The sequence below is a fragment of the Triplophysa rosa genome, linkage group LG20 (genome assembly GCF_024868665.1).
Source record: "Triplophysa rosa linkage group LG20, Trosa_1v2, whole genome shotgun sequence".
In the NCBI taxonomy this organism is placed as follows: domain Eukaryota; kingdom Metazoa; phylum Chordata; class Actinopteri; order Cypriniformes; family Nemacheilidae; genus Triplophysa; species Triplophysa rosa.
The window spans coordinates 14,287,312-14,299,996 of NC_079909.1; the positions used below are offsets into that span (position 1 = coordinate 14,287,312).

Genomic DNA, 12,685 nt, shown 5'->3' on the forward strand with positions numbered 1-12,685 from the left:
TTCTGTCATCATTTACATTTCAAACCTGTAGAACTTTCTTCTGCAGAACACAAAAGAAGATATTTTTAAGAAAGTTGGTAACCGAACAGTGCCGGCACCCATTCACATCTATTGTAAGGACACAAAACCAATGCAAGTCAATGGGTGCCAGTTAACAACATTCTTCATAATATCTTCTTTTGTGTTCTGCAGAAGAAAGAAAGTCATACAGATTTGAAATAACGAGACTGTGAGAAAATAATAACAGAATTGTTATTTTACTTTAAAGCGGCACAACTGCAAATTATCATTTGTGGCATCAGATTGTTCCTTGAATTTACAAACCTTAAATTGAGTCAAAAATTTGGAGGTTTTTTTTGGAGAAAAGTAGCTTAAGTGTAGCTATGGGCTTGTTAAGCCTGACATCACGCACCACCATATATGGAACGTCATACTGTTGCCGGGTCCAAACGCTCAATAAGATGCTATAGGCAAACAATAAAATGCTAATATACGCTCATGGCGAGCTGTAAAACTATCGGAAAACCGCAATCCTAACCTCTATCTTCATAACGAAATCCCACATGGCCAGTCAGCGATTCATTTTTCATCATTTATTCCAATTTTTATGTCGAAGATTCCCTGAGCCTGGTGACTGTAGTGTATACTTTGAGTTAATAAATGTTTCTCTTAAATATGCGATATGAGTAAACAGTGCTCATTTACAGCTGCTTAAACTGTAGCCCCGCTTGAAATGAATGGATGCTTGGACCCAGAAATGGTATTCCTTACATCACCACTTAACAAGCGGATAGCTATACTTTTGTCATATATCCACAGTGAGCAATCCTTTTAGCTCTTTAATCCTGTTTACAAGTTCCATCTGTTGCTTTAGGTCAAAGGTGGAAGGTGGACAAAAAATGTATACGTTTTTACCAAGATTACTTACCATCCTTAGCATAAACTGTTCTTTTTATATTTTTATTCTACATTGAGTTGAATGTTTACGGAAGCATTTTATTTCTGATGAGCGGATAATAGTTGACGGGTTCATAGGAATTCACTGTGTAATGTTTCACATTTTTTGCTTTTCGCTAAACAATCTGTCACAAATTTATCAAAAAAAACATCAGAAGCGTCCTCGGCAAAATCAACATATGCTTTGGCTTTTCGCAGAAACAAATGCACATGTTTTGTCTAGTGTTACATATGCCGTTTGACATACGCACACAGGTGCACACCAAAAAACCCCTTCTCGGGATTATATTTTTTGGCTACGAGAAACCTGACGGGACACACAGGAGCTTTGAAAGGGACTTCTGGCTAATCTGCATTTGGAAAGTGAATAAAGCTGTGGACAGGGAGCTTGTGTTTCATGTCACTAATGAAAGCCACTTTTCTTCAAGGCCGCTGCTCATTCCACCTGAGGAACATTACAGGAAATCTGGCTCCATGGTCAGCCCCCCAAACCCCCTCAACCACCCCAAAGTATTTCGGCATGGCTGCTTGGGCCATCATCGCTTTATGTGAAGAGAGCTGTATCAATTAGAATGAGGTCTGTATGGGGTTCACATGGCCTCCACCACATGATCGATGGCAAACGTTTGCTTTCGCCGTTTGAATAATTTTGCGAGAGGCTGTGTTGTGCTGTGACGGACTTGGATTTATTTTGGTGATAAAACCCGTGTCCTGGATTGCAGACTGATTTGTGAGGGTTGGCTGTCCGGGGCTGTTTAATGCGGGTCTGTCTGTGTCATAATAACAGATGCAAGGGTGAACGTTGATATGCTAACAAAGCTCTGATTTCAGTATTGCATCCTTTTTTTGTCTTGCAACGAAGCAAAGTGATGTAATGTGGTATTAGAAATACTTTAAGATGCTTTATAGGCACGAACTGACTGTCTACCATTTTCAAACTCTCGTACTACATTCGCCGACGTCTCTTACAGAAATTCTGATCACATGAATTCAGATGGTAATAGTCCTGCAGTAAGTTAATTAAAGAAGGACAAGACTCCTAGCCTTCTGATTAAATCTGCACAGCCTAATTGAAGTTGAATTCACATTTTGGCAGCCAGTCACTGAAGCACTAATAGGATGACTTAAGCCAATAGGATAAGCTGTAACTAAACCTGACCACAGGGGAAGTGCAGAGAACCGCCTTTGTATATAAATGGCTTTAATATTCCTCTCACAGGCAGAAGAATGCAATTCATTAACTTCCAAATTCGCATATTATATTCTAAAACCTTATGGCTGATGAAGCTCTATATACGTGTATTCTCTCCCAAAGCAGCCAAATCTATTTGCAATATGCCTGGAGTCAAGCTCAAGTTTAATTGAAAGCCTTGAAAGTGAAGTGCCAGTATAAAAGCCTTATCTTTTCTCTCTGACCTGTGAGGGAGAGTCTCCCTTGAGGCATAATCCACATTTGAAGGGTCTTCTGAGATTAGAGCGCAGGGAGGATCTGTCACAAGGGTCAGAGATCAAGCACACATACTTAACAGTCGACCTGGACAGTCCTGCCTTTAACAACAAAATACTGGTATGGGCAACTTGGATGTAAGAGGTGCAGGGGTAAACAGAGGGCTTTTAGTGCTTTATGGCACTGTGTTTGAACAGATACAGTGAAAACATTGATGTGTGATTGATGAAGAGAAACTTAAAATACCTGGTGCTGACTTGAAAGCGCATCTTAAAGTGAATATGTGCAGCTGTTACCTTAAATTTCTTGTATTTGATCTAATCCTTAACAAGGATTTTGTTGGTGTAACCTAATGTATTCAGGTTAATTCAATCATATCAAATTATATTTAGTTTGTTTCTTAGTTCAGTTCATTTAGAAGCACAACATTTTTAAAGTGGTAATCATTTTGAATGCAGTTTATTCTCACAAACGCAGAAAAAGTTGAGCTGGCAAGAACGAGATTCAACTCCTCACCTCTAGGTGGCAACGTTGAAGCAATTTGTTCCCTCATGTGGCCATTGGATTACAAACTTTTCACATCTTTTTAATACTGTATGCAATTATTTAATTGTTTAATGTGTTGAACTGTTGAAAATTACTTATAACATGTTCTTTTACTAAAGAGTTAGTTAGTCTGTTTAGAAGGAAAACAATTTAAAAGTATTGCCAAAAGATATAGATATATAAAAATATGGCTTTAAACTATCATTCGTATATCAGCTTTTAAATAATTTGACATTTAAATTATATGAATTAAATGGTTGATTGTGTATTCATGTTTTATTTTCTTTATTATTCCACATGGGTTATATATTTTAAAACATAAACTTACATTTTAAATCGATCAAAATCTGTCTGGTACTTTTAACTTATTTTACAATTAAAAATGTTTTTCTTAAAAGCATTTTATCCAAGCATTTTATATGAGAGATGCCTGAGAGACCGTTTTCTAAGTCATTATTAACATTCTAAGTAAAGAATGAATGAAAACACATTTTCTCAGTTTGAAATGTGTTCTGACTGTTATATTGATGTTAGAATGTCAAGGTTTTGGTTTTTAAAAAGTCAACGGGCCACAGTGACTCAACCAGAATTTTTTCACACACACAGTAGTTCTCTCTTTGATGTTCAGTGATCTTAGAGAACGGTATCAATTCACAATACGCATTCTTTTCCATACGGGAAATGATAAAAAATAATTTAAAACATTTCTTGCTCGATATTCCAGCAGACATAAGTCAAAGTATTCAAGTCCAATCTCCCATGGTTAGTCTTTTATATCCTTTGATATTTCTCTTCAGACTGACTGGTATTTTCGAGTAAAATACTGCCAGTTCTTTATATTACAATAACAGCTTTGTTCCATGAGCGTAGACTAACAAAACGCAGATTCCAAATTCAATAACAGGCAATAGAATAACTTAATCCCATCATTGCCTGTAAATCTCGGTTTATTTAGACAGACACCTTACAGGTCTATATCTGTGTTCTGATATGTCCTGTAATTTCCATGATTTACTTGGTCAATTTTGTGACCTTGCAGGGAATGGTAAAAGCAGCCACACAGACATTAATCTGAGATCCTTATGTTATACTTTACCACTGTTGTCTTTACTAACTCATTTTTATTCTGTGTGTTTGAGAATCTGCTTGTGAGCTTTTCGCTGCTTTATTCTGTCCTTCCGTCCATTTCCACCACCGCCCAGAACCTCATTTTTTGGCTCTTGTTCTCAGCATTATTTGGATTACACTACCAGCTGCTGAGACAGGAAATCAAATTTAGATTGCTTTTAGGAAATTTCAAAATTCTGTTTGTGGCTTGGCGCACAATGACGCATAAATTCAGCTGTCACTTCTTACAAAGTAAAACTGACAAGTCAAAAAAACCCATTAGCGATCTGTTTAAGACAGACCCAGGGACTTTTAGTTTGTCCTGAATATTCTCGCCGTCTGAGACAAATATTCAAGGTTTCTAAATTTGAAAAGAGTCAGCGTCTGACATTTCTGTGCTGACAAAACTGTGCTAGTAGGGAACTTGGAGAGTTTCTTTAAAGTGAATTTAAAGAATTTGGATAAAAGCGTCTGCCAAATGCATAAATGAATAGAGGTGATTAATCAAAGCCACATTCTTACTTTGGAGTGAAACCACTCCAGAAAAAGATTTAACAAAAATGCCTTCGTGATTTCTGCACAATTGCTCTTTCTCAAAGATCAATTTGTTGAAACTCCACTGTGCAATGGATTTAACTGTCATTTTCTAACCCACCGAGCTTTATTATTTCCTAAGTGTACAACTTTTCATCTGTAAGCAATAAATGAATGTGGCTTTATCAACGTCTCTTTGTGGGAAATTCAAACTTGTACGATGTCACTGGACAAGAGAAAAAATGTTTATAGCTTTATGACGGAGACATATAGTTTATTTAAAATAGATGTTATAGTTGTATACCTAATAACTTTTTTGTACCTTTAAAACCACCATGTAATAGAAAATTATCCCAGAGCAAATCATTGGTCCATCAAGCGTTGAACCTAGTGACCTGATTTGCTCGCATATGGAACTTATTCAACAAACTGTACTAAGGACTAGTTAAACAGGACATTCTGCTTAGCGATTTAAGTAATATCAAACACAACCTATGTGTAATATCAGCGTAAAGCCAGATACAGTCAGCCGGGATCGGCTAACTCTTGAATCAGGCTTTCCTATAAGCTGTGGGCAAAAATAAAACAGCTACATGCACCTCTTTGGGCTCACATACAGTACAAGCACAGTACTTTTCTTCCTTTCTTTTTTCACTTTTTACAGTGTAATTGCACTTTAAATTATTAAATAGCTATTTATTTTAATTTATTTCTGAAGTAGTGTATAGCGGTATATATCTAGTGAAATATAGCAAGTGAAAAGGTATGAACAGGTCTCTAACTAATTCATCATGTGCCTATGTTATAATCACAGACCAAATACAACCTACACCTCTTGCCAAGAAACTATGTTTTCATTGGAATAAGTGATTGGAAATAACATGTTTCATTCATCACAAGGTTTCAAGGTTCATTATTTTTTGATGAAGCACCCAGGGGCACAAAGGAAACGATGTGAATTACGGTGACTGTTTGAATTTATTCAAGAAATTCATTGTTTTACAAAATAATAGAAGGTACAGTAGTGTCTCAAAGATTTATTTGTGTCCATTATTATTTCATGATATGAGAAACAATTTAATTTTATAATATTTTAAATAAATATATATATGCAGTGGAAAGGCATTATTTGTCATAATATTTCTAGTGTTTTATACAATTTCTAGTGTACTTTTATCACATCAGTTACACTACACTTTAGCTGTAGGCAGAAGGCACACACTTTCAAAACACATTGAAATCACTTAGTCCCTGGACACACACATTGTTAAAATTGCAAATGAGGCCTAGTGAGCCTGTGACAGCTGCCAGCAGACACATTGTACCTCATTCTGTCCTCATTGATTCAGCTTTAGCCTGTATTAAACATCTGTGCCTCTAAATTAAAGTTACATGTATGCATGTAATGCCAGGCCAATGTGTTGTTCACAAGTATTGATTTTTACAATTAACATAATTTTCCTATCGAAATTACAGTTTAATGAATTAAATACATACAGTATATTAATTAGAAACAACAATACAATGAGCATAAGAATAACTTATTTACTTATTTTTTCATTTTGTTTATCTGTCCGTTTCACACTAATTTCAAAATCAATCTTACCTTAACTTTAAATGACGGCGGAAAAAACGAAGGCACCAGTCTAATCCATTAACATAAAACAACTGTAAGAAACACACTTTTCTCGAATTAAATTGATAAAGCACGTAAAATACTTTAAATCACACATCTCTGTGTTTCCAATACTCACAAATCTTTCACCGAACATCCCCTGATAAGACTGAACAGTTACGCTCTTGCTTTGATTGACAGGTAGGAAAGAGGAAAATTGCTATTTCGGGTGAGTTGGCTTCACGCTTTTATAGTCGCATTGACGGAAATCGGCTCGGGTCGATTCTTATCAATGAAATAATCTTAAACACGGCTGTTTCTCATTCGTGAAGCGTTGCTTCTTAAGCACATCCATCCTCTGCCCGATCGCTCCCGGTCCTCGGAACCACCGCCCCCCTTGTCTGCCTCATTTGGTCTCGTCCATACTTGCTTAGGATTTTAGTTGTGTGTTTATGGCACCGTATTCATTCAACGGACGGTGAAAGTCTGCCGGTCTGCGCCAGCGTCTGATATCAATGGCTTTCAGGGCTCGTTTTGTTTGAATGCCTGGACCTTTTATAATTTCACCCCTAAGAAACAAATGATGGATATCTTATGGATTTTATGGACACTACCGTCGGTCCTGGCTGTTGAAGGTAAGATGTTCCCCCCGTGTTGTGCGAGTCCAGCATCTTGCCGACCGAGTACGTTAAGAGTTTACGGTCACGGCGCGTTAGTTTTAAATGCCATCCAAGAAATAAGATACGAAAGCATTTTTGCTCTAATAACGAATGTGGAATGATACTGGGACAAATGTGGCATTTTTGAACGGTTGCAGTTTTTCTGACAGGGAGGTTTTCCCTTTACAGGGGTCCGGTAAAATACGTAGTGATAACATCAGGTGCCAAATGTGCTTATTTTAAAGAATCAGTATAACCACGGTACATTGCGGTCATTCCATCCATTTACATCTTTTAATCTTTAGTAGCACTAATAAAAGGTCATTTTATTCCTAAACTCAGTTAACGTTACGTGCGGATACGAGAAATACACGAAATTTAAGGCTCGCGCTCCTTTCAGTTTTAATTGTACTACAATCGTAGAGGTGATATATCAACACAGACCACCTATACGTATCGCTCGTCTTTCTCCTCTTTTAACAGTTCCTCGTATATCATCCATGTGATGTTTTAAGCACAGTGGCTTGTGTGCACGAGCTATCGAGTGGTGAAATAGTGATGCTGGAATCAGCATGTTGGACAATGAAACAGGTTTCCATTAAGGCATACAATACAAAACAAAAACAACGAACTTTATTCTGAATTACTGACCACAGTTTTAGTCCCCAACAAATGCAGTGTCTGTCTATCTGGTGATTTTGATTTAACCTAGGCTAAATGAATTTTAAGTAGGCATTGCTGTTTATTATTACAGGAACCTCTTCTAAAGTTTAATTATACCTAGTTTTAGAGGCATGTGTAATATATTAATATAGACATGCTCCTTCCTGTATGTTATGCTGGAGATTTAAAAAGAAATATATTTGTTATTTTATGTATTTTTAGCTGTGTAGGTTTGCTTCCAAACGTTAAATAGATTTTAATGCTATTTTTTGTATATTCAAAACAGACAGAGAATAAAGCTAATAAAGCAAGTGTTGTAATAAAAATTTAATATGCATATAACAATGGTCACATTTGCATATACTAAGGAGCTCCTTCATGCAGTCACAGGGAAATTTGTCATAGTGCTTTTTCTGTTAATAATAAATCTTTTCTCAACTCTTTCAAAATTATAAATACTTAGGTGTAGCATCACTTATTTAAAGTTTTTAAAATATGTTATGCTGGATTTTTAATTCGAGAGAGTTCAGTGTATTTTAATTATACTTTGTAACTAGGAAAAAATGGGGCAATTTTTTGCATTGATCTCATGAGCCACATCGTCATGCCTATATTAAATATATTCAAATATTAAAACGTTGTCAGGCCAAATTTGTTTTTACTTCATATATAAAGTGTGTGCATATAATATAGTAGTAAGTATAAATCAGTTTATCAGTTCAATCAGTTTAATGTATTAAAATGATTTTTTTATTATTGCTTTTAGGGTTCTTACTTGGTAATTGATCTTTTTCTGTATTGTATTATTTTTTTTGCATTTAGTTCTGTCTTTTACAAAATTGTATGAATGATGTTCTCTTGCATGGTTTACAGTAAAAGAGCGCTGATTGTGCAAGTTGTATTGTGCTGTGCAGTATTGTGTCTTCTTTTAGCATAAGCCAGCTCATGATTCTCGCAGATTCTCTTGTACTGTACATGCAAATGTTAGTGAAAACAGAGGATGTATTACACACAAACACACATATGGTAACATATTCCTTGAAATATGTGAAAATGTTGATAAGATCATGTTTTTTGAGGAAAATATTCTGGCTTTCCCCTGGATCGCTTTTTTACAAAATCGGTAGTGATTGGTCAATTCTTATTCTTCCTTTGACTGTCACCCTATTTTATCAGCCAATGGCTTTAAAGCATGGTGCTTACATATAAAAAAACCGAGAGTTGAAAAAGAGGTCAGCGCTGCTACGACCTTACAAAAACAAAGAGATACCATTTTAAGTAGAGAAGATGGGTTGCTCAGATTTGATATTGCCATACAACCGTATATTAAACTTCAAGAAGTGTGTAAATAATCAAATTTAACGAACGACAATACAATTTTAGACACTTTTAATTCTTATTTTTGAATAATGCAAAGTAATGTATTTGAGGATGGGATTTCATTTGCTTGTGTGGCCATTGTAGTGACCCTCAAGATGTAATGTTCGGCTTCTTGTGAGCCTCAGCCCCCTTCAGAGTATGAATTAAGCACTTCAAATTCTTTTTTAAGCTTACAGATCCAAGCAGAATTTGCATGTGTGGATTTTGACCGATCACCCAGCAGGTGTCTTCGTGAATATGGTTCAGATTCTCATTGTTTTTTATCAAATGATACCGCCTGCCTCACAGACATTAAAGTTTCTCGCAGTGACAGTTTTTATAGGCCTACCTGTGCATGTATTTATAGAGCGATTAGTAAATTAAATGTCTTTTGTCATTTTTCCTATATCATAGTTGAGTGCCTATTTTTCTTCTGTCGTTGCACTTTGTTTTAGTTGTGTGTTTAGAGTGTAATTTACACAATGTGTCATTTTTAATGTATTTAAATAAATATAAATATGAAGGAAAGGGACAGCTTAATAGATCCACTAGACTTGCAGCATGCGATTTACAGGTATTGTAATGTTTTTAATGATTTAGAAATATAATTCAGCTGGATAATTTATCAATAAGGCATTAATGAAGCTAAATTTTGTTTACCATATCAGAGAGTTGCTATCTCTTTGTAAGTAGGACACCAGTCGTGCACAAGATTCCTTGGTATTTCAGTATTCCCAGCATGCATTCCGTTTTGCTGTCATGATACAGTGTGACTTCTCTCTCATTTTGAGATGTCCCATAAGCAGCTGCGTCTGTTCCCATGTACTGTATGCAAATATTTGATCGCTGATGATATATTACTGTGCTTGAAATTGTTAGAATGCTTCTACATTGTGGAGGTTAAAATATTATGTAGCCAATTTTAATAAGGGATTTAGTGACTACCACACTATTTTAACATCCAACTTTATTTAAAAAATATTTTCTGTATCATAATTGTTTAGTTTCCGCTAATTGTACATCTCTATAAAAAATACAGATTATAATACAGACACAGCAAAAAGAGGGCAGAGTTGGGCAGAATTTTCAATGTTATACAAATTCAAGAATTTTCTTCAGCATTGTCTAAGTTCAAAGTTTGTTGTCGATAAGCTTTCATGATCTATTTCCATAACAGTAAAAACAACTGAAAGGGCCATAATTAAAGCTGTTGTTTGTTAACATAGCTATTTTAGCCTTCATATCAGCACTTTGAAATGCTAGCCAAGTTTGAAAAATATGCTTTCAGATGTAAATGCAACCAGTCCGTTTCCAGCTACACTGAGTGTGGGCCACTGCGGTGTATAAGCACATCGCATTACAGTTTTTCAGGCGGGTAACAAAAGGCAGCGCGTAGGGTGTAGGACTGCCTATAGGCGACCAGATACGGGATTAGATTAAGGTAAAGCGAGCGGCTGCTCGCAATCCTGTGTTTTCTCAGTCCGCTGAATGAGCAGATGCAGGGTGCTCGTCTGCGCGCCTGCCTCCGCAGTGGCGTTCACAAAGAATCCGCCTCCATTCAGTGCTTAATCCATGCTGCCCAGGGCCCAGCTATTGTCACTTTGCATGCAAAATTTCAATTAGTGCTGGTACCAGTTGTTTCTGTAGTGAGACGGGGTGTCACGTTTCGAGGGAACGGCCGAAGGCTACCTTGACCATGCAGAAAGTCTGAAGTAGCAGAGAGACTCATGGGAAATGGTCTTGATGGTAATAAAACAAGCTTTTTTTTACAGAGATCCTGTCGCTGTCGGTGCAGCACGCTATCTTTGTCGCCGTCGACCTGGAGTTTTTAGTTTTACAAGTGTGTCATTTCTGCACTTGCTGCACTGTTTATTTTAAGCTGTTTCTTATTCGGTGATGTCAATGCACTCAGCAATTTGAAGAATTGAAACTGTTGACAATCACTCTATCAAGGGAGTTCGCCTTTGTTTAAGCCAAAGCTATCTCAATATCAAAACATGTCAGTAAGAGGTAAACTCATATTGCCTTGTGATTATAACTGGTAATTTAGAAACTAAAAACAATTTTAGTGATGACTACTAAAATTATCCTCATTAGCACTTCTATTTAAAATTGCATCATGTCCACGTGACCCATGTAGGCGAGATCAAACACCATCTATTATTGTTTGACAGTAATATAAGGTTATTTTAGTCAGGTCCAGGCAGTTTTTCTGCTTTGAACAGGGAGTTTCCAGTAGGCAGCACGGTCGCTGTGATCAGAGTCGCTGTCTACCACATTCCTCTTCTTTGGATCAGTCCGAGTGATGTCACGTCATCCAAGGCTTGCACACACCCCGACAGGAACAGAAATCTGTCTCCCTTTAAAGCTTGGCTGGGCCTTTTAATGCATCATGAAGGCGGTGAATTCATAATCATGTGTTTGTCAATAATGAAAAAAACTTTTACTCACTTTAATACTTTAAGTGCTTGAATGGTTAGGGCTTCTGTGAAATCATAACTCAAGATTTGTTTTTGAACTTTGAGAGTTGATTGTGTTTACATTTGACATTGACTTAAATTTGACTTTGTGCACTTTATTGTGGATGATGCTGTTGATGTGATCCAGGTTTTTTCTTTCCTGGCAATTTTATGGCTTTGCAAATTGCAGTTATTTGTTCCTAACTAGGCATGGGCCGATTTTGAGAGATTTTTTTGAGAGATTTTTTTTGAGAGATTTTGACGATAACCTTAATCCAAAAATATCACAGCTTCCAGCTATTACTATTTAGGCATTTATTTACTATTAATATATATTTACTATTAAATTGCAATTACAACACTAAAATGTGTTATTTTCAAATGTTTGCGTATATAAACGACAACTTTTCAACTGGACATTATACATTTTATTTTTAAGCAACATATAGAACATGTTTGTCAGGTAAAAATAAAGCCTTTGTATTCTTGATAAAGTCATAGCTCATACCTTAGATACCGTATCACAGAAAATTTGAGTGGTTTTAAAACCATGACTCTTTAAAATCTTGGTATACCTTGAAACCGGTAACAGGCCTATGCCTATTCCTAACACAGTTTATTATAACTTCATCTACATTTTTAAACTGCACAAAGCCTGAATACACAATCAGTTTATAATCAGAATAATTGGAATCATCATTGTTTCATGTTTCATCCATGTACATTCTGTGCGTATTTACACAATGTCTCAAAGGGCCGTATCCTTTAACAAAAACATGGCAGATTGACCATTACCTGAGCTTGTTTAACTCTAGTGTTAGTGCAGCGGGAGGACAAATGAGGGTCTGTATGTTACAGAATACTGTACTCTGTACCCAAGATGGGTTGGACGTGTAGTTAGAGATGATGTGGGGTTTTTTGTAGCAGTTAAATGATAGCTTGTGTTTTTCCTACCTTGAGGTGATAATTGTTTCAATCTGCAGTACTAGAAAAGGCTCAGGCCACGGCTCTTGCCAGAGCTATGGTATGTCTAGAGACTTTACGTAGAACATATTTAAATCGTGCCATGATGAGATAATTCAGTCTTTGTATCTGCATAAATGTTTAGGCTTAATGCAGCCTAATCAATCCATTTAATCACATATAAGCACTTACTGGTGGAAAACAGAATGGCTGGCTTATTCCCATTGGCCTACTTTGTAAGAACATTTTTCTTCGCCGTAACCAGATGCAATGCAAACTGTCTCCTGCAATTTACGAAGCATTCTGCAAAACACATTCAAAATGAAATATGCAGGCAGTCTTTTACTCTTTAGAGCTGTTAGCAATGCAATTGCTC

General features: G+C 36.3%; 1 protein-coding gene across 1 annotated transcript in view; it reads left to right on the top strand.

Annotated features, from left to right (window-relative positions):
* Positions 1-6,683: 6,683 nt before the first annotated feature.
* The window catches only part of ephb2b (eph receptor B2b), a 132,504-nt gene continuing 126,502 nt past the window's right edge, over positions 6,684-12,685 (top strand). The window contains exon 1 of the mRNA XM_057361897.1: positions 6,684-6,841. Within this exon, the coding sequence (XP_057217880.1) occupies positions 6,787-6,841 (55 nt within the window). The 5' untranslated portion in view covers positions 6,684-6,786. The remainder of the gene's footprint in view (positions 6,842-12,685) is intronic.